Source organism: Bombus affinis, chromosome 12 (genome assembly GCF_024516045.1).
Source record: "Bombus affinis isolate iyBomAffi1 chromosome 12, iyBomAffi1.2, whole genome shotgun sequence".
Lineage (NCBI taxonomy): Eukaryota > Metazoa > Arthropoda > Insecta > Hymenoptera > Apidae > Bombus > Bombus affinis.
Genome location: NC_066355.1, coordinates 8,619,924 through 8,640,481, shown reverse-complemented (window position 1 = coordinate 8,640,481; position 20,558 = coordinate 8,619,924). Strand labels below are relative to the sequence as shown.

At 40.3% G+C, this 20,558-nt stretch overlaps 3 protein-coding genes and 1 long non-coding RNA gene across 10 annotated transcripts in view; 2 read left to right on the top strand and 2 right to left on the bottom strand.

The window, feature by feature from the left end:
• Positions 1 to 5,777, top strand: part of LOC126922670 (transmembrane protein 132C) — an 81,376-nt gene extending 75,599 nt beyond the window's left edge. For 2 of the 3 annotated variants that reach the window (XM_050735452.1, XM_050735453.1), the window contains one exon: positions 26 to 5,777. In XM_050735452.1, coding sequence (XP_050591409.1) covers positions 26 to 698 — 673 coding nt within the window. In that variant the 3' untranslated portion in view covers positions 699 to 5,777. The remainder of the gene's footprint in view (positions 1 to 25) is intronic. The other variant, XR_007712896.1, reaches the window with a different exon arrangement.
• Positions 5,778 to 6,082: 305 nt separating this feature from the next.
• Positions 6,083 to 7,926, bottom strand: LOC126922731 (39S ribosomal protein L16, mitochondrial). Its single transcript, XM_050735598.1, has 6 exons — positions 7,177 to 7,926; positions 7,041 to 7,109; positions 6,802 to 6,959; positions 6,597 to 6,728; positions 6,430 to 6,540; positions 6,083 to 6,339 (listed from the first exon to the last, which is right to left on the bottom strand). The coding sequence occupies exons 1-6, from the start codon at positions 7,214 to 7,216 to the stop codon at positions 6,124 to 6,126; spliced, it is 726 nt and encodes a 241-aa protein (XP_050591555.1). The 5' UTR covers positions 7,217 to 7,926; the 3' UTR covers positions 6,083 to 6,123.
• Positions 7,927 to 8,714: 788 nt separating this feature from the next.
• LOC126922707 (cyclic AMP-dependent transcription factor ATF-2) lies at positions 8,715 to 11,601 on the top strand. Of its 3 annotated transcripts, XR_007712901.1 has the most exons (8): positions 8,716 to 9,077; positions 9,236 to 9,329; positions 9,417 to 9,562; positions 9,619 to 9,944; positions 10,025 to 10,241; positions 10,327 to 10,663; positions 10,738 to 11,329; positions 11,396 to 11,601. XR_007712901.1 is itself a non-coding variant. In XM_050735548.1 (7 exons), the coding sequence occupies exons 1-7, from the start codon at positions 9,027 to 9,029 to the stop codon at positions 11,139 to 11,141; spliced, it is 1,572 nt and encodes a 523-aa protein (XP_050591505.1). In that variant the 5' UTR covers positions 8,715 to 9,026; the 3' UTR covers positions 11,142 to 11,601. The 3 variants fall into 3 exon arrangements, 2 of the variants coding, with proteins under 2 accessions (XP_050591505.1, XP_050591504.1); XM_050735548.1 differs by having other exon boundaries at positions 8,715 to 9,077; positions 9,420 to 9,562; positions 10,738 to 11,601; XM_050735547.1 differs by having other exon boundaries at positions 10,738 to 11,601.
• The window catches only part of LOC126922753 (uncharacterized), a 39,968-nt gene continuing 30,589 nt past the window's right edge, over positions 11,180 to 20,558 (bottom strand). The window contains exons 2-3 of one of the 3 annotated variants that reach the window (XR_007712916.1): positions 17,224 to 19,107; positions 11,180 to 17,080 (exon numbers count right to left, since the gene is read on the bottom strand). This is a non-coding gene — a long non-coding RNA (uncharacterized LOC126922753). Of the gene's footprint in view, positions 19,108 to 20,558 lie in introns of all 3 variants that reach the window. The other 2 variants (XR_007712917.1, XR_007712915.1) reach the window with 2 other exon arrangements.

Below are 20,558 nucleotides of genomic sequence, written 5' to 3'. Positions count from 1 at the left end.
AAGTAACTCGTTTATCTTAACGTAGCAACGATGACGTCCCACCACCCTTACCACCGCACGGAATCCCCGTAACCTCGGCGATGGCTTCAACGACTACAGCTGTTCCTGTCGGCGCAACGACCAACAACAACGGCAACGAGGACTACAAACCTCCCGTACCACCACACAGAAACACAGGAGTGATCGTACGACTACCGGAAACACCTAGGAAACATCGTCACAGAGCTTCGAGTAGCAGCGCGGGCGCTCATCATGGGAACAATCAGCGGCACAGCAAGCAGATTCACCATATCAAGCCACACGGTAAAGCTAGAGTAGGTAGTCCGAAAGAGAACGACGCGGAGGAAGAGGAGTTTGTGGAGCTAGTGACTCACGATGACAACAGGCATTCGAAGGACGCGAGAGCCAGAGAAGTGAAGAGGGCGACGATCGTCGGTAATCCAATGTTCTCGTCGTTCTCGACGAACGCGATCGCCTCGTCCATGAACGTGTCCAGCCCGACCGTGACCTCATCGTCCTCGTCACCGCCTAACTCGTCGCCGTCCTCTACCGCTTCCTCTTCCTCGTCCTCTTCTTCGTCGTCCGCGTCTTCGTCCCACGAGCAAGAGGAATCGGTGGCGCTGGACGACCTGAACCTGGGCATGGACTACAACCAGATCATGCAGTACTTCGACAACTTAAAAGAGTCGAACGCCTAGGTGATGGCGTTCGGCCTTGAAGAAGGCCGAGTAGTCAAGGTCGATACGAAACCCCGGAACCCTCGTTGAGACTAAACGGCATAGCCGGATAACGAGCTCGGCCACGTTCTCCGCTTCCTCTCTCGCCGCGTAGCACGTTCGCAATGGAGAACCAAAAGGGCCGGGCTCGCGCCGTTCGAACGACGCTCCGGACGTTTCGTATTCTAGGCTATAATCTAGTCAGCTTCCTAGCAGCACATCAAGAGTATCGCGCAAACGCATGGACACGAGACACGTTATACAGACATACATACACAGATACATATAGGCAAAGAGAGAAAAAGATAGACGCGAGAGAAACAGGTGTAAGCTGTAAGAGGCGCGCGTATTTCCAACGCGAATTATCGCGAATCGTACGATGCGCGCGACTCCTCGTTGTAATACAGTGTACGCGAGGAATGATACACGCGCGAAGGTACACGAACATTCATATATATATATACACACACACACACACATATACACACACGCAGAGGCTTTAAAGATGTGATCGCCGGTGGCCGGGGTGGAGTAGGTAGATCGCGCGCTCGATTCGACCAGCTTTTCCTTCTCTTTCCTCGACGATCGATCGACCGCCGATCCTCGCTTCCGCCTCCGTGCGCTATCGATCTCTCGCTCAAGCCTTTCCCTCACGCCAATCGAACAAACCTCTTTCCCTCGTTCCTGCCACGCGACAGGGCATTCACCAAAAAGTGGCCGGACAAAAACCGACTCTTTTGTCTCGAAATCGATCCTCGGCTTCGATAGCGACGTTCAAACCGCACGAATGCCTCGTCTTTTTTAGTCGTCTTTCCATACCTTTTGTGTTCATCCGTGCTCTATCCATCGTCGGTTCCTAACGATAAAGATAAAGCTCCTCCTGATGTTTTTCCCTCAAGGTTTTTCTGCTATTTTACCCGTTTTATTTCCAAGTATTCGCTAGCGCTCGAGTCTTCCCGACCGTAGATTCCAGTCGTGGGCCGAGATCGATATCGGAATGAACGATCGTCGGGCACAGGGCCATTTACTCTTTTTCCAATCTACACCGGGGGAAACGTAATATTTATTCGATCGTCCGTACGTCATAATGTTTGTAAATTTTGCTTTGTAAGACTGTGTACATATATATATTATATATATATATATATATATATCGCGACCTAGCGCATGTTAATTACGAACTGTAACAGATTACGAAGTTACATTTGTATGGCAAACTCCATAGAGCAAACTAACTCGCATATCTAATCGCTCGACGGAACCGAGCGAAAACGCGAGCACGGGCCGCGTGCACCTTTCTACCTATCGGCGTTTCCCGTCTATTCTAATCCTCCTCGTTTTGTACGGACCTTACCGAATCGCTCTTCACGCGAATCACCTATTTGCCATTCGTACTTTAACCTGTAATTTTCCACGCATACACACGCACACATACACATACACATATCCGCACGCATATATAGACTTATCTCGTAAAACTATGGAAAAAGCAGAGTTTCGTCCAACGATGAAACAACGTATTCTGAAATCTCCTTAACTCGTTAACTCGTAGAGGCCGAGTAGACTCAATTTTCTGGAATGTAACGATCGTCTGATTTATAAATATTCTATCTTTTAACGCGTCCTATCGTTTCTGCTAAAAATAAGTTACGTCACATTTATATTCGAAGATTACATGGGAAAAACACGATGAGTCCATTCTTGCCGATAAGTTCTATTTCTTTTTTTTTTTTCGATTGCTAAACAGAAATACTTTAATCAACGCGATACAATTGGAAGGAGGAGTCGGCGCAATTAATTAATTACGACCGTCAATGGTTATCGGTGTTTCAGTTTCACTCGTTGAAACTTTTCTGAAAATATTGCGAATCTTTACGCGTTGTCGAAGCAAGAACGAGATCGCTATATATAAATGCAAACGCGCGTGACACGGTTAAACGGAATTAATTTCCACGAAATGAGCTGGTTAACAAGTTAAGGAAGGCAGAGCCGTGTAGATTATTAGAAGATTTTCGAGCTGCGAAGTGGGAAACGCTAATCTCCTAGACGAGCTCGCACCGGCCCGAGACGCTGCTCCGGTATCGCTTTTAATTACCATTCAACCCATCGATTGGATTCCGCAATTGTCCTCGTACGTGCCACCGATCGCGAGTGCTCGTTTTAAACGCGTCGCGAGTCGAGGCACGTGCTTCCCCGCGTGAATGCGAGCGTAATCGCATCTGTGCCATCGTTAGTTACATCGTAGAGACGCGTCCTCGTCCATGTTCGTCTATACATATACAATTACACGTTTACACCCAGAGAGAAAGAGAGACTGGAATGGAATGAATCTGTATGAGAGAATATGAATGAATGGATTAGAGAGATATGCAAATGCAAAATACACGCACACCTTATAGCCTTCGTTCTTCCGCACCGATTTGATTTCCACTTGCGAATCCAATCGCACGCCTCCTTCTTCCCTGCGATCGTCAAAGATCATCTAACAGGCAAACCCATGTTCGAGACTAATCATTTTTTACTCTTATCAAGGTTAATAGGAATGAATACTTAAGAAAGGAAGAATTTTCGCGAAATGATTTTCCCTTTAAAAATACGATACGATTCATCCGCTATTCGTTCTTACATAAAGAATAAACTAACTTAGTTGATACGTAACTGAGCTAACTCTTGTTATACGAATGTGCAATTATTTGCTTGTATGACGACTAAATTCTATATGAAGACTACCGAGTCTTTTATAGGAGAACACTGTCAAAGTTCGATAGATTGATAACAATGTAGGAAACAATTTTCCTTAACGTGGGTTGCCTGTACGCAAAAGATCATCGAGTTAAACGAAACGATTAAATCTTAAGGCGAACAGCCAAGGCGCGCAGGAATCGCAGCAATCCGATCTATAAACCAACGGATCCCTGAAGGGTCGCTCTATCTTATATAGGCATTTAAGGACTACGTGTCTAAGTATGTATGTATCTGTAAGTTGTGTGTTAGCATGTCAAGCGTGGGATATAGTGATGTAATGCCGATGAACACAATGAAAAAAAGAGAAAAGACGCTCGAGTCGGCGTTCAAAAGCGTGGAGGCGCGTCGACGTGGGCCACGCACGTTAACCCTTTGCGATCTTACGTCGACTAAATAAGAGAATTATTTTATTAATCGTATTCTCATTAAGGCCTCTATATTTCCTAATCGATTGTGAATAACGTTTATTTAATTAACTTTCGATTTCTACTAACATTCCTTCGCCTTCTTTTTTTTTTTTTTTTTTTTTTTTTATTTCGTACATCGTGTCGTGAACGAATGTCCTTACCTTTAACGATAACTGCAAAGGGTTAAAAGGTGCTGCAGACAACGTAAGATACCCCGCCGAGAATCTAGTCTTATAGCGTAACTAATGCATTAATTAATAAATACTAATGAACGCGAAGCGCGATCTACGTTGCCTTTCGCCTGACTTAAACGTATCCTCGAATCGTCTGGCGGGTTGAAGTGGCGTCGTTATCGCAGCTCTGCCCGCGGCCATCCTTTCCTTTTCCTTCGAGGAGCATCGAGAGACGACTCTTCGTTTCCGAGATAGCGAGTCGTTAAAACGAATCAATCATATCGAGTACCGTGAGTGAGAGACGCGCTAATTACACTTACTTAAACGTATGCCAGGGAATCTCGTCCTCCGGACGAGACGAGAAAGGAAAAATGGACGAAAAGATGCCCGTAGGACGAGGAATCCCGCGCAGAGCCGGAAAAAAATAGTATTTACGATAGAAAATAGTGGAGAGCTTGCGAAGCTGTTTCACGTGAAACGAACGCTGTTGAATGTTTCGCTTGTCGCGATGTTACAGAGAAAAAAGAAAAAAGAAAAAGAAAAAAAGGAAGAAGCGAAACCGCCCCCGATTCGCCGTTAAACACTATCAACGTACAAACGATCTTACAGTTACTATTTTTTACTTAGAATACTATTTCCTCCAGCTCTGGCCACGGCCAAAACATTGTATATATATATACGCATTTCCTTGTTTTCTCGTTCAAAAGTCAGAAAAATGTAAACTCGCGTAAGAGAAACTGTGTGACGTTCCTCGGCTCGCTTTTCGTAACTTTATCCGTTCGTTCGATCATTTTCGAACGTCTTTCGCGATCGTTTTGCGATTATAGAATGGTGAAAGTGAAGCTTAAAGCACGATGCAACTCATAACGCCGAATTTTATAATATACGATACTATCTCCAGGAGCTTTGTTTGGCGCAAACGAAATCTGCACGTCCTAGAGGCGGAAGCATTCTCACACAGGGGGCACCCTGTTTAAGTCGAAACTGCCGGTCTCTCTTTTCTCCTTTTTTTTATTTTTGATAAGTTCCCACCGATCAGGGAGGATTATATTATAAATATATAAATATATATATATACATATATTGTAATAGAATATCGTCGCAATGCTGATTCTGCATTCACACACATTCCTCAGACACGATGTCGCTGTATCTACGTTAAGTGTGATAAATGCGGATAAAATAGATAAACGATTGACGAGGCGTCGACGGCAATGACGGCGACGGCGACGGCGACAAAATACGACGAGGACGGCGATGACGACCGCGTCCACGACGACGATGGCAATAATCGACGATGCTCTCGCGAATCACTGTCCTCTCGCTATACACATATCTATTTATCGTTCTTCTAGCTGGCACGGATTTATCGTAAAATCCGTTACCAAGATCATTCACTTTGTACTTATCGATTAGTATGTATATTTATTGTATTATGAAAATGATTATCTTTAATCTATCACGATCATAATCATCGTTGCTGTTATTGTTATTGTTATTGAGATTGTTGTTGTTGCTGCTGCTATTGTTATCGCTGTTTTCGCCGCGTTTCGCCCTGTCGTTTGGGGTTGCCGTCGTGGTGGACGTCGCCATCGCCATCGGCATCGGCGTAACCGATACGCTAATTAAACAATAAGATACGACTATCGCCTACTCAATGTACAATATGTAGTATTTACCTGTTGTTACCACCAAACCGTCATCAAAGATATATAAAATATTGTAATTGTAACAAATCGGTATTGCTCGAATTCTACTTCAATCCTGTCCATCGTTAACGAATGCACATACTAATTCTAGTTACACAAGGTAAGTAATAGCACGTTACACGTCGAAAATGGTTTCTTACAATTAGATGAAAAAGAAAGAAACGAAAACGATAATTCGTATACCACGATTTTTATTTGTTCCTCATTTATAGATATATACTTGATTGATATATAACTCGTCCTATTCTCTAATAATGATTGGCTATAACATAATGATTAGAAAAAAAAATAAACAAACACGAGAAGTTACAAAAATTAAAGAGACATTTGAGTGTTTTAAACACTGTATATTTACAGCTATATACATCTTAAATTAAACATACTCGTTGAACCATCGCCTGTCATATTTTGAGATCCATTTATGGCAACCAAGCATATTATTCTGAATGATATATTTCCAATTCCATGGGTTTTGATTTTCTCTTTCCATTTTTTCCTTGTTCTCTGCCATTTTATCCATAATTTCTTGACTAACTGCCATAGCAGTACATGGCAACCTTTTCGCAATATTTTTTAAAACGCGTTTAACCTAAAAAGGTTATTTGTAATATCGCGTGCTATGTCAAAATGTTAACGATCGATAACAAGTCGAAAGATTACAATAAAATTTTGTCAATACCTCGAAATATTCAATCTCTCCTCCAACTTCTATAATAACTTGTCCTGCTTTTATTGGAGTAGCATAATGATCTATACTTCCTTTACCACAACCCATCCGTACTCCATGGCCCTATATTGTGTATAAGTTAAAATTAGCATCTTCAAATATTATTTCATATTCATTACCTTCTTAGTAATAGGTTGCCAAGGAGTAGGTACTCTCCAAATTGCAAATACTTTACTGTAATCTACATTTCTCAAAATTGTCATACGGATCATTTCAAAATTGTTGTATTTCAGTCTGCCACCACCTGTTGCCTGAAAAAATTCACATCTTTATGTTTAATTAAACACATATACAGTTTTTCAATTTTACTGTTTATTCCTTTACTATTATGCCATATTGTCTGTGTAGAAGGGTATTATGATATTCTTCTGGACCTCGCATTAGTCTCAATCTTTTTTGTGTTTTAAAAGGGCGTATATGAGGTGGGTAGTTAGGTGCTCTCGATATAACTTTGAGCTTCATACGATCAGGAAATTCAACATCTATGAAAAATAGTTATTTATTAATAATACATATACACCTATTTTTGTTCTATTTTGTAACAAATTAATAATTTCAAATACCACTAAAGTCAGGCGGTAATGAATAAGATTTTACTCCGGCTGCTGGTACCGACTTAAACACACAATGTGCTATAAAATAATGCAAATTAGTAAAAACGAAATATTTTAGGAAGGAAATAATTGCAGTAAAACTTACGTGACAACAATAATGTTGAGATTCTCCTACACACTTGCATCTTCACAACGGTTATATAGACCTTACTCCGTTAAAAAATATTTGACTGTATTTGCTTTAAAAAATGTTACGTTCTAAATTTTTTAACCTCAAACTTCTTTCTGATTTTAAATATTGCCTCAGTATTTAAAAAATAGCACCTCTGTTCAAAATTCTAATATATTTGGTATCTTAATATTTTCAGTTTGTTCGACACGTTTCTTTTACATTGTATTTTCCATTTATAATATTGTTAAATGCAAATACATAACCACAACATAGCATGGTAGGTAACTAAAAAAGATCACCAACCTATGCACCACAAAAAACACTAGACTCACTTTGGAACCACAAACAAATTAAACGTGATTTAAAAGTAATCATAGAGATATAAAGGTCATAGCAAAGATAAAGTACGCAAGTCATATGTTATCGTGTAAGTGGATGCGATATAGAAATGGATAGAGAACACTGCCCGTCTGTTCTTGTTTAATCAAGCAGGCAGACTAGCATCAGACTCTAGCGGTCAACTATACACATATTTCTTTTCCGGTGCTCTTGATGGGAAAATGTCTATATGCCAGCTTCCGACCCTTCTCACACAACACCACCCAATTACGAGCGTTTTCACGCGTCTCTATCAGTTCGGGGACGTTCCTAAACCTCTTTCTCGTCCACGCGTGTTTTCACTATCTCCTTCTCGTTCTATTGTCATTCGTATCGCTTATTCCTTTACATACTATTCCTTTCTCTTTCTATAGCCGTCCATACAGTCTACGCTACTCGTAAACAATAGAAAATAGGCAATAGAAAAAGAGAGAGACAGTGTACAACAGCGACAGTCGATACGAACAGCAATGGAAAGAGAGGACGACAATGTACGAATAATATGGACTGGATGAACGACAATAGAACGAAAGAGGAATAATATGCGATAAGAACGGATGACACGAACAGCAATAGAAATAAAAAGGAATAATGTGCGGCAAGGACAGACAGTACGAACGGTGATGGAAAAAGAGAACAACAATGTTTGAGGATGGTGGATGCTGCAAGGATTTTCAACAATTAAACGCTTTGTTCATTTGCAAAATGAGATTGATTTATTGACTGCAATTTGCAAATTTACGATAATCGTACAATTTTACAATAAGTTCATGATTCTCTGTATAGTAATTTACGTAATTGCGTAATTTTATCAAAATTTGATTCCGTTGCTTGATGGAGCGATCAAGCGACTGGCGATCAAAATGTCATTCGTTTTCAAATTGTCATTAAGCGTCTACTTTCCGTAGACCCGGTACGCATATCTATTTCGACCATTCATGTGTATTCGCATGTTACTCCCACTAAAATCATCGGAGAAAAAAATGTGGGTATAGTTTGATCGAAAACCACCGTTTAATGCAAGAGACGGTAATACGTGGAGAGTACTTTTAGTTGAATTTCTCTCATGCCATTAGCAACCTTCCTACTCATCTCTGCAAGCAAGTAGTAAAATGTCCCTAGATACAAATTATGCAACCTACCATCTGCCGCTCTATCTTTTTACAATGAAAGACTGTTCATCTAACGTTGAAACAGCTGATATGAGTCGTTGTGTCAAAACATTTTTGGGAACTGTGTGTATTGTTCTTTCCCACGTATTTGCTTCTGAATGACTTGAAAAGTATAAAAGAACCAACACTAAGCAAAAATATGTATGATTTATATAAAAGTATCCAAAAGAATGGTGCCTTCTGGCGAATCGTGCTGTGCCACAACCTTCTAGGCTTCGTTTTTCTGTTGTATCGTACCACCTGTGAACCGTTGTCATAAAATAGTGATTAATAATGGCACACAATGAGAAAATTTTTGCTTGCTCCTCATCCGGTTGCAATATGGTAATAAAAATATCTATATATTTATGTTAGAAGTAGTAAGCATTTTGTCGTCTTGATATATTTCATTGTAAATTATAATTCTTCCTTGTATTGAAAGAAGAACAAGAATTTCTGATTGTTTGAATATATCATTTAATCATATTTCACTTATTCTACAGAGTTTTGCAAATGAGGATCAGTTATCAGTTCATAAGAAGAAACATGATATGATGTTAAATCTTGGAAATAGTTCCAAGAATGGCAGTTTTGTTGGTAGGTTGTAATTGAAATAAGTTTAATCATTGAATTATATTTCAAACATAGGGACAAGTAAATAAGAGATGTCTATACATTTTGCAGCAGATCAAACACCAACGCCAACACGTTTCATTCGAAACTGTGAGGAAGTTGGCCTATTCCAAGATTTACAGAATGTAAATCCTTTCGAAGAAACTTTTAGGAGGGCAGTGGAGTCTGGGAACACTGGCACATTGGCGGTACCAGAGGTAAATCATGAAATTAAAATAAATTTCAATATCTCATATTACAAATATGTCTCTAGGCTGGAATTACGGATGATACTTTACATACACCGCACATATTTCCTCACATAGCCGATGTGCTGTCTACTAGCAGTCAAATGTTGTCAGAAAATTCTGTGCAAGAGTGTGGAAGCATCTCGATCACTGAAAAAAGCACAGAGGAAAAAACTACCATTCATACTGAAGTTTGCAGTACAGTAAAACTCACTGAAACTGATGAACAGAACTTAATGAAGGAAAAGTTAACCATTGAACGAAATGTGACCTTAACAGAGAATGTTATCGATCAAGTTACGCAAACGCCAATAATGCCGAAAGTTTTACAAGAACAACCTAGTCCACAATTGTGAGTAATTTTTAAATCTCCTTTTCATCAAAAATTTGAATGTTCTTGCACAAATGAATAAAGAATATATTCTTGTAAAGATTGATTAACGGCGAGGAGGTACAACTACTACTAAAAACGGCAGATGGAAAATTAATGCAACTCTCAGCAATTCCAGTTTGCGATTCTGTTGGTACAACAAACGTGCAGTCATTGAAGCAACAAACGGTTGTCATAAAGACGGAGCCACTTTTGCAATGTAATACAAGATTGGAGTCCAAGAATCCAGCGGTTTCTACACTATCTTTAGCAAAAATGGTATTGTAGTATATTTAGGATATATTTCAATAAAATATTTTAGTTATCTCGCTTTTGGAAAGTAATATTTTTCGTATAATTATAGAAATTAAAACAAACACTAACGAAAGGTTCACAAAATCTAAAACCGATTAACAATTTCTCAAAGGATGAGTTAAATAATTCAAAAAAGAATAGAAATAAAACGGTAGAAGATCAATTGAAAAAGAAAGAAATTCTCGAACGTAATCGTGCTAGCGCGATGAGGGCAAGAGCTAAAAGAAAAGCGTGGATACAGCAGCTGGAAAGAACGGTTACCAATGTGAATGAGACCAACGTGGCTCTAAAAATGGAAATAAAAGTTCTACGAACGGAAGTTGCTAAATTAAAAACGCTTCTATTGGCTCACAAAGACTGTCCAATTACAAAGGCGATGCAGAAAGGTAATAGAATAATATGAAAATAATTACTCACTATTTGTTTTATTCTTTATTTTATCTTTTCATGTTATTTACAGGAAATGGTATAATACTTGGTCCAAAAATAATATCCGTAAATTCTGATACTATAACAAGCCCAGTTCCAGTAGCATCTGCGATAAAAAGGACGACCTTCTCTTCCATGGAAGTGCCTATTACACCGAAGAAAAAATTATCTCTGGCAGTCTCGAAAAACCCTATAATATTCCCAAAAGTAGATTGCAATACAAATTTATCAATTCCTAATGCTACGTTAATAAAAACAGTACCTACTTTAAAAATTATGGGTGTCGGTCAACTATTAACAGAAAAGGAAGAAACGAAGCAAATTTTTATTGTACAAAATCCTATGAAGAAAGTGGAGAATCCTACTAGGCAAATAATTCAAATTAACCCTAATTACGAGATTGATCAGAGCGCGTCAAAGACTAATGAACCGTGAATGTAATTTATCGGAAACTTCAAAATTTTGCTCAAAGGTATAAAAGACAAGTATCGTAAATAGTCGTTAAACAATTTCAGTTATACTAATTCTCCGTGAGAAATTGGCGCAGAATTACGAGCACGTCGTAATTCGTAACTGGGTTACGACTATTTCAAATTTCGCGCGCTGCGGTTTACACGAGTTCGGTGGGTTTCATATTACAAGGCGTAACGATTCTCTTTTATTCACGCAATGTGTTTGAACTCATTTAGATTTAAATCAGCAAACAAGAGAGGAGAGAACAGAGGTGCTGCATTGATACTAACTATTGTTTCATAATAAGTACGGCAAGAGTATTATCCTGGAAATTTTCAATTTTCACACAGTGCCTGGTCGCGTATATATCTGCAGGTGCGTCTGTGAAAGAAATCATACAAGTATTTATCTATTATAATAAATAGAGTATTTTTTCTGGTAATGTTTTTTATCCACTCTGTTTTACCTGGTTCCATCATTCTAGAAAAATATATTAATTAACAAGTATTTTATTGAATAAATTTTACAACCATTTATTATATAGTAGGTTTCCTATTCCCTTCCTGCCGGTTAATCCGAAAATATGTATATGATTATCTATCGCTTGTTAATAAAAAAGCAAAAGATACATATACCTACATGTATTTACTGTTTACATGACATAGATGTAAAAAGATGGATATATAACACATTAGTCTTATAAATTAATTTCGTGCTTTTTTACATAATTTAGACGTTTATTGACAAAATACATCTCAATCTCCGACATAGCTATCAGCGTTGAGTTACAAACTGGTTTTCTATGTCAAAATACCTGGAAAATGTAGGATGCCAGGAAAAGGTTTTGACTTAACGCATACAGACAATCGATTACATGTAAAGGTGCGGAATTAATTTGAACATCTACTACTTACACTGAATAATGTTTCTTAAATATTTTTTTCTTTTACAAAAATGTTGACAATCTTTTTCCTTTTCTTTACATTTGTTTTTTCAAACAAAATGACGCCTAAATTTTCTAATCAGCAGTTCAATTTTATTAAAAGTGTGTCAAATTTTACTGTTCATCGTTGAAAAATTATACAAAATTTAAATTATGAAGTTTTCCCAATTGATTCCACAGTTTTTCATCCACATTTAGCGTTGCAAGAAATCTCACGATGATTCTGTGACCCTCGGGCCCTTATCAGTTCTCCGTCCAGTCGTCTAACAATTCTACACCGGACAGGAGAATGATAAGGGGCTTTGGGCACGAAACGCCTCGACACGAGGCTACCAAAAACTTCCTTTGCCGCCTGGTATCCAATCTTCGCGTGATTTCCTGTGAATTCTAAAAAAGAATATTCTTCTATCTACTCCTCGAGCATATTACTAACAGTTACCCTTTGGTTACATAAGTTTCATTCTATATATTGCTATAACCATTCCCCTTTCCTCAAAAAGAATCCAATGAATGGCAGACATTGATAGAAGTAAGTAATTGATGGTCTCCTGACATTCTGAATGATGAACGCATATTATCGCGTAACTTTATCTAATCAACAGAGAAATTTATGTTTATCCTTTGATTATGTAGAATGTGCCGACTTAGTTCGTCACCGATCTGGTATTTTGTCAGCGAGTTTGTACGTGTCTCTCTTTCGGCAGAATACGACAACAGCGGTCATCAAACAGAGATATCGAAACCGTGAAACACGATGAAAAAGGCCTGTGCTTTTTCGACAAACAAGATTTCCGTCCCCTTGAGTCACACCGATGACTCACGTGTCCAGAACACAACGGGCCAAGTGAAATGTAACTGAATTATCGGTTATACTCGGCAAATACCAACGGCTCTCCTACGTCGATAAGCCGGTTCTTCGATAACCGAGGCGAGCGAGTTAGGCAAAACGTATCTTCTCTTCGTATTCCAACGAGAACCTTATCGCTTATGAAAAAGCTGCAGGATTCTCCGGTTGCATCTGGAGATGCAGGAAAAAGTAAACTAAGGGACACACATTGAGAATGAACGCGAGGGGGCAAAAAGAACGACAGTTCGTGAATATCGATAGCGAAACGAAAGAAAGTGGATTTTGTTAATGCAATATTTCGATAAATATTGGTATCCGGCAGTCCATTGAAAATTTGTAAAGAGCATTGAGAATTTCATTTCTAAATCTCGTTCAGATCCATCAAGTTACTTGAATTCTCCAGAGTATATTTAATAGAAAATAAAACGTATACATGTAAATAATAATTAGAAATATAATGTAACAAATTCTCTCTTTTTCGAGTCGAGCAATAGTTGAAAGAAACTGAATTTCATTTCAAACTTTAGAAGCATATTAAGAACAAAAATGTTTGAAAGAACCTGTTCTACATCTTTCTGGAAAAAAACATGAATTATACAAAATACAAGCAGTATCGATAATTGGTTGGTTCGAATTGAACTAGGAATTAAGCTAGTATTTTATCTGAAAAGTTTGTTTAGCTCGACGATGAAAGATAAAAAGAGTGTCAATTATGGTTCCAACTAGGCATGTCGTTCTTACGCTTCTACGTTTTCCGCTTTTAACGTGTGCGCAGAAATAGACCACGTCTCCCCTCGCGAGTTCCCGAGTTTTACGGCCCTGAATCAAGCTCGCGTGGCTATTATACAACACGAGCAATCTTCTAACCTTGGTCCAGACTGACCAGTTTCTTTCGTTTTCGATGCCCTCAGGGAATCGTTGATACAGATCGTGTTTTCCGTGAATACCACGTTTCCATAGGAAATGATAGAAACGTAGTTTCCAGATAGCTTCACGTACTTAATTCTACGCGCTATATGCTAATAGTCTCTAAAAAGATCACATAACGTCTTCAAACAGGCTACATTAATTTTTGAAATAAAATAAAATAAAGTAAATGAAGTAAGACTTAAAATTCAGATTTTTCCTTCTCCCCCCCCCTTTTTTTTAGTAAAATGTGAAGGAAATATATAGATTGTGTCTAAGCGCACTTGGTCAGTGTGTGTTAGACATTCCCAGGAAATACCGGTGTAAGCAGATTGCCATTTATGGGGTTTCCAGCGATCAACGGCCCGTGGCTTAATTGATATCGATCTCATTGACGTCGATTCGCAACAGCGACAGTGAATTCAGAAATCAGCAGTCAGAAAGCGAATGCGACCCACTTATCCGTCTCGTTGGGCTTCAATTTCCTCGCTGACTTCAATGACTGTCGCAATTCCTATCGCAAACATTTTAACCTCTCGAGGAGTACTAACCCGTGTGTTGAATTCTCTTTTTAATCCGGCGGAGTTCTCCGAGAAATTTGTCAACTGAATGGTAACTGTGAGAAGAAAAGAAGAATAATTTTTACTATGTCTGATTCTTCTTAGAAAAATAAGTGAGAATCATAGTTCAGTAAGCTCTAATAAATCTTTAATAAATATATATAGAGGTTAATAGGAAATGCTCAAGGTTTCGGCAGACGAATTCTGCTTTTCTAGATAAGCACACGTTATCTGCCTCGATACACGCCATAACATGTAGCTCCTAACGTTGGCTTGTTATTTTAATCGCTCAAGAAATGCCGCTTACTGTTTTAATGTACGTAACAGTGTCCCACGTTTGGTCGTTAATATAAATTAATTTTCTAACAATATCATTTATCATTTGTAAAAAAAAGAAAAACTTGAAAGAAAATGTTTTAACATCGTCCTAATCGAGTGAAAAGAAATAAACTATTCGTGCCTCGCTTACTATTAGCATGAAGAACGTGAACGAAGAAAAAGAATAAAGGAAGATTCAAGAGCCCACAGAAAATTCTTTTGTAAGGTTACAGAACACGTGGCCCGAGCACACGTGCTTTTCAAAGTTTATAATTCCATGAAGAGATAGATCTTAGTAGATCGCATTATCTTCCTGAAACCAATATTTTACCAACTATCGGCCCTAAAGCGGTTAAATACATAAATATTTGCTATATGTATAAGATAGTGAAGTTTTGTCACAAACGAATCCTCGAAAAAGTGCTAACAATATATCGAACGAATGCAGAAAAGCAACACGCGTTTATTTATTTTTTTTCGAGCTGATTTCTTTCTCAGAACGAACCTCGTAGAATTTCACGCACGGACGAACCCTGCATTTGTTCCAAACCGCGTTCTTTTTGTCTCACCGGAATCGAGATATCGCGGGAGAAGAGATCGAAAGCGAAACGAACGAAAAATACGTTTCGTTGTTTCCAATATATCAACGATGGAATTAATCCTTACATTGTATTATACTACTCGGTTGTAACATAAATTCGTCCTGTTTTTTGTTTTGTATTTTTTACGGTAACAAATATAAAAACAAGAGGAATTAATATTATAATCCCATATATACATATTATACGCTTTACATTATATTTAACTGACATTTAATTACTTAAACTACCGTGATATAATTTCCTTCCTAAAGCGCGCGATTTTTCTCAAGCGACGAAGAATAAACTCGTGACACTGAACAAAAGCTCCACTCGGAAAGCGGGTTATATTAGTAACACTCTCGCGTGTAAACCGTGCAAGTATACGAGCAAAACGATGATAAGAGGATGCGCGCGCTTACATCGGAGGATATCGGCGGAATGAAATAAACGGCATGCAGGGAGACTCTCGCGTGATTTTACGCTCCTGGCGAGACAATATGTGGCGCGATAGCCTTGAGACACGTCTGCTTCCTTTTATTTTTACATCTGACCCGAGACAACTACACACTCTCGTAGCAAACTCCGCTGCTCTCTTTTCCCTCGCGATCGCGTTCTTCGAAGACCGCCACTATACAACTAAGGCGACCGATGCACACTTTATGAAAAACAACCGAATCGTTCACTAGCCCGCGCGCTACTGACAACGTCAAGCTATTCGACACCTCTCATTTTCTCGATTAACGAACGGATGTAACACCACGCGGCCACCGTACGTGCAAGGACAACGGATAAGTTTTCTAACCTCTTTTCCTATGCAGACTGGTCTTTGACCGGTCACATGGCGCGAACCGGAGAGCGGCCGCGACCGATCGATCTGCGTCCAAAATACCCTCTTACTCTGCTCTGCTCCCCCTTTCTTCCCTTTCTCCATCGCTCGGCTGTTGGTTGAATTCTCGCTAACGTTTCCTCTTCGTCGAAAGCTCGTAATTTCTCGTTTCACGAAAAGCACGCACGATTCTCCAGCGAACAGATCACGCTGTATCTCGTACGAGAATAAGCCAGAATCGCGAGTATAAAATATACGAGTGCATCTCTTTTTCTCCCTTTCTGGTTGCTAGAGAGAGATATTCGAGCACAGCGCAGAGAGAGCCAATCGTCGAGGACCCACGTAGTCGGATGCTGATGTAACGGAACTGGGGATTGGTCGCCGCGTATTCTCGCCGCAACGCTCGTGAATCATCGAGAGATATCGATACGAGCGACGAACACGCGTCGGGAAATGTGTCTCGCGCACTACTGAGCCGTTCCACGATCGGATTCGGACTTTTCGGCCCGGTCACTCTTCGTCGCCGTGAGAGGGGAAGCCAACGAAAGTGCACGTCTTTCTTTAACCCTTGTGCTTTATCTCTGTCGGGCATACGCGTGGCGCCATCTTTGAATTTCCCTCTCTTTCTCGGCCCTCGGGTTCTCCCCCTCCCTTTCAAGCTGTGCCAGCCTCCCTCGACCTCGCGCCCCGATCTCGTTCATCTCTTTCGCGCGCGCTTCGTGCGCCCGAAGATGCTTTCAAAGGCACCCTGTGTGTACTTACTCAAACACCAGGCTTTCGAATTTCGATTTTTTGCTTTTCTTCGGAATCCTCTGAATTTTCGTCAGAAGGGGAGAGATTATACTCGAAGAATTCCATAGAGAGGCAGATTCTGCGGCGAACGACACGTGTTTCGCATCGTGAAGAAAATCCTGCCGTGATTTCTCCTTCGTACGAGAATCTAGAAGATTTGCGTCTATGAAATAAATTTCACGCATAAAGTAGGCGTAGGCAAAGTTAGGGGTTGCGGGAATTTTTCGAATGGCAGTTTCTGATTTTCTTGCGGAATTTTCCGGATTTTTGAAGGGCAGGGATGTTACTTACGCTGGAAGAATTTTAGAGAAATGCGAAGCGGCGAATAACACGTGCTTTGTATCGTGAAAGAGGGATGCCACCGTGATGCTTCCTCGATGAGAGAATGTAAACAAATTTCTGAAAGATTTGCATTCACGACGAAGATGCTTCACGCGTAAATATAGATAAAGTTATGAGAATGAGTATTTGAGAGGACGTGGGAAGAGGAATTGCGCCAGCACGCTTCCGAAAGAGTGCGTTTTCCGGCCGATTTCACTGGCAGTCGATGACGCTTCACGCAGTTACTGTAACTACCCCATTCACGGCTTTAATTACGTATTTAGAACGAAGCTCTGTCTCTCCCCGATGATGTCCTTTCGTGCTAATTAAAAAGCGCCTCGAGTGTCTCTTAATTCTGGTGGAAGCTCGCCAGGAGTTCGCTTTTCATCTTGGAGACCGCGATCCTGGCAATAAAGGGCTACTACGACTGCTTAAGCGCACAATTGATGGCAAAAATCGCAGCCAAATATCCGACGAATACGTACGCAGATGCAGCCAGTGGACGTAAGAGGCGAAAAAAGATACAGAGAACATTTTAACTTTTTTTTTTCTCTACCCTCTTTCTTTCCTTTTTCCAAGTGACCCAGTAAAACGGATTCGAGGATCTTGGACAAATTAGAGGACAAATTAGAAATCGTTTCGCTGAACAAGAAGAGAAAAGAAGGAGTCGAAATGGCTAAGTACGGTGAAAAGCTAACCGAGAGGGTGGTAAGCAGATACTAACATTGGCCCGTGGAACGAAGTGACTCGATATCGGGGAGTGTCTCGGCGTTAGCCCCGAATTAATTCCTTGGGGTGGCTGGGAGATTCTCCATTACCAGCGTGGAACGAGCAACGGTAAAGTGTTCCGCCTTAAAAAGAATACCTGCACCTCCACCTCGACTCGTCCCGGGGAATTGCTCCCCGCATCCCCTTGATTCCCGAAACTCCTCTACTTCGTTTCTGCTTGCTGTTCTCTCCCTCGTGGCATCCGCCGCAAAACGAATTGTCTGAAAAATTCGAAAGAATGCCCCGTGTCTGGACGGGCATTTAAACGTGGTATGGTCCGTTTTCACGAAATTCGAGCGGCTCTCGACGACAATTTGCGAGCTGTCGAAGGCTGAAGTACCAACGACTACCACAAAAATGCTGTTCCATTTAACTCTGTCTTTTCTATCGTACAATAAATCGTCCCGTGATTTACCAGGAGGAGGCTGAAATTACTTTTGTCCGTGGTTGTTCTTCTAGGCATTGCGTTCGGCTTGCGCGATTAAGCGCGGAAGCCCCGATGGAACTGGACCAAGCGAAAAGGAAATAAGATTCAATTAAACGAGACAGTTAATTGGACGATCTTCTTCCCCCAGGTTTACGAGGGAAACCTTGTGGTTGGCACGTTCGACATTTGCAACGGCTAATACACCGGCAATTACAGCTGTCGTAATTACTATGTACTCTGGCATCGGTTATCTGCTATTTGGAAAATCCAAAGGCTCGTCCAAGGCTTCGTGGAACAATCGACTCGCTAGGATCCTTTAAAGGAATAGAGGAAGTCCATGGAAGTTCCTGGAAAAAAAGTTGATTACTCTTGAAAGATTTACCGATACTGACCATCAATGCGCAGGTCATTTCCTGACGTTCCTTTCGTGACATACGATCCAAACGGTAGAACGAAGGAGTCGCTTTAAGAAGGAAACAAAGCTGTCCGTGGACACACGTGTTGGACAAAGGCCGATTTCCAAGTAGATCTTGTGACGACTAGCGTGAGCGTTTCAGCGTACAGTGTACCCATAGCTGGCCTGACGTTCCATAAGTGGTGCGGACTAATTATATTCCATGGCCGGCGACCTTCGCTCTCAGGCCAGCTGTTTTCTGGATCTGTAAACGTACCAGAGACGACACTGGTTAATACCGTGTGAATCGAACGCCGAGATTTATAGAAATAAGGTTCGTCCATTCAATTTTCGAACTGCGGGTGTCACACTGATCTACCATATACGCGAACATTATGGAAGATAATTTTCCATACTAAATTTTCATCCTATTTTTCTGAAATGTCTCGTACTCGTACTAGGATTTATAAAATAATTTATTCCATGGAGGAATGTTTATCAAACAGCTGGAAAATCTTAGGACAGTACTTACATCTTTTTCAAAATTTGGAAAAAGTTCAAGTTATTGCACTTTATACGAAGAGAGTGTGAGATGTTGGTGTGTCATGAATCGTATTAGAAAAACAACCGCGTGTATTTATAGCAAGTAGTATATTTGCAATATTATATTTTGTATCGTCCACATAAACAGACGGATTAATATAAGCGCTGGATTAAAACGATCCAGCACTTGCTGGAGCAAAGGTTAAAAAAGTCTGTGAGATTTTCGACGAAACCACTGTTCTGTCATTTGTTAAATTCAAACGGAGAATAGGAAAAAAATAACAACGAGAAACAAGAATAAAAATACAAGATTCGAGAAACGGCGAGTTATTCAACAGTAAATACCCTTTCGTAAGCGTGGAAAAAGAATACATGGCGAGTTGTACGTATAGCAGCCGGTTAAATGCACCGTGTACGAGAGCACGAATTGAAAGGACAGATCGACGCGAGTCTGGTGGGTGGCGCTTTGAGCTTTTCCCAGATACAGATAATGCTCGGCAGCGATACGAAACCGCGCGATGACTGATGCGATTGAAAATTTGCAAGAGCACGCGGCACGCGTTGAATACTCGTATCGCCGGGGTCGAAAAGAATGGTGGCGATGGCAGAGGATAGGGGCCGGGAGGAGACGTCCGTGAAACATTGTGGATGAGATAAGACCGGAATTTTCAGGCCGAATAATATAAAAGCTCAAGCTACTCGGTGCTCTTTTGTAATAATCACGAATGGGAAAAGGATGGTTTTTAATCTTCCGCGTACAGGTTTCGAAAGACGGGAAAGAAAAGCGAAAAAGAAGAGATCTACGACCGTCGAGATTGGTGTGAAGAGGAGTATGCGAATCGCAGGCCGAAAACGAGAAGAATGAGATGAAAAAAGAAAAGAAGAGAAGAACCGAGAACAAACGATCGTTAACCGTATTTACATAATGTTTCAACGGATCGTGAATATCACACTGGTGTATAGCGGGTGTTGCATGCTGCTCATTTTAATTAACCTATTCTGCTTTTCAGCCAGCTGCTGGAAATGTAATTATTTAACTTTCGGCGCATCTTCCATTCGCTTTCCCCCGCTGAATAATTAAGCAACTTTTTTTTTCGCAGCGTGTCTAGCGTTCGCGTCGTTCTCCCTCTCGCTCTGCTTCTATTTGCACCCTAGATTTCCACTCTTTTTACC

What these genes read in the sequence shown, in the direction of transcription:
- LOC126922707 (XM_050735547.1), top strand. Translation starts at nt 9,027, where the DNA reads ATGGCACACAATGAGAAAATTTTTGCTTGCTCCTCATCCGGTTGCAAT. An exon ending in CAAGAATGGCAGTTTTGTTG is followed by an intron (nt 9,330 to 9,416) that starts GTAGGTTGTAAT and finishes TACATTTTGCAG; the next exon opens with CAGATCAAACACCAACGCCA. An exon ending in GAACAACCTAGTCCACAATT is followed by an intron (nt 9,945 to 10,024) that starts GTGAGTAATTTT and finishes ATTCTTGTAAAG; the next exon opens with ATTGATTAACGGCGAGGAGG.
- LOC126922731 (XM_050735598.1), bottom strand. Translation starts at nt 7,216, where the DNA reads ATGCAAGTGTGTAGGAGAATCTCAACATTATTGTTGTCAC. An exon ending in CTCAACATTATTGTTGTCAC is followed by an intron (nt 7,110 to 7,176) that starts GTAAGTTTTACT and finishes ATTATTTTATAG; the next exon opens with CACATTGTGTGTTTAAGTCG. An exon ending in ACAGACAATATGGCATAATA is followed by an intron (nt 6,729 to 6,801) that starts GTAAAGGAATAA and finishes GAATTTTTTCAG; the next exon opens with GCAACAGGTGGTGGCAGACT.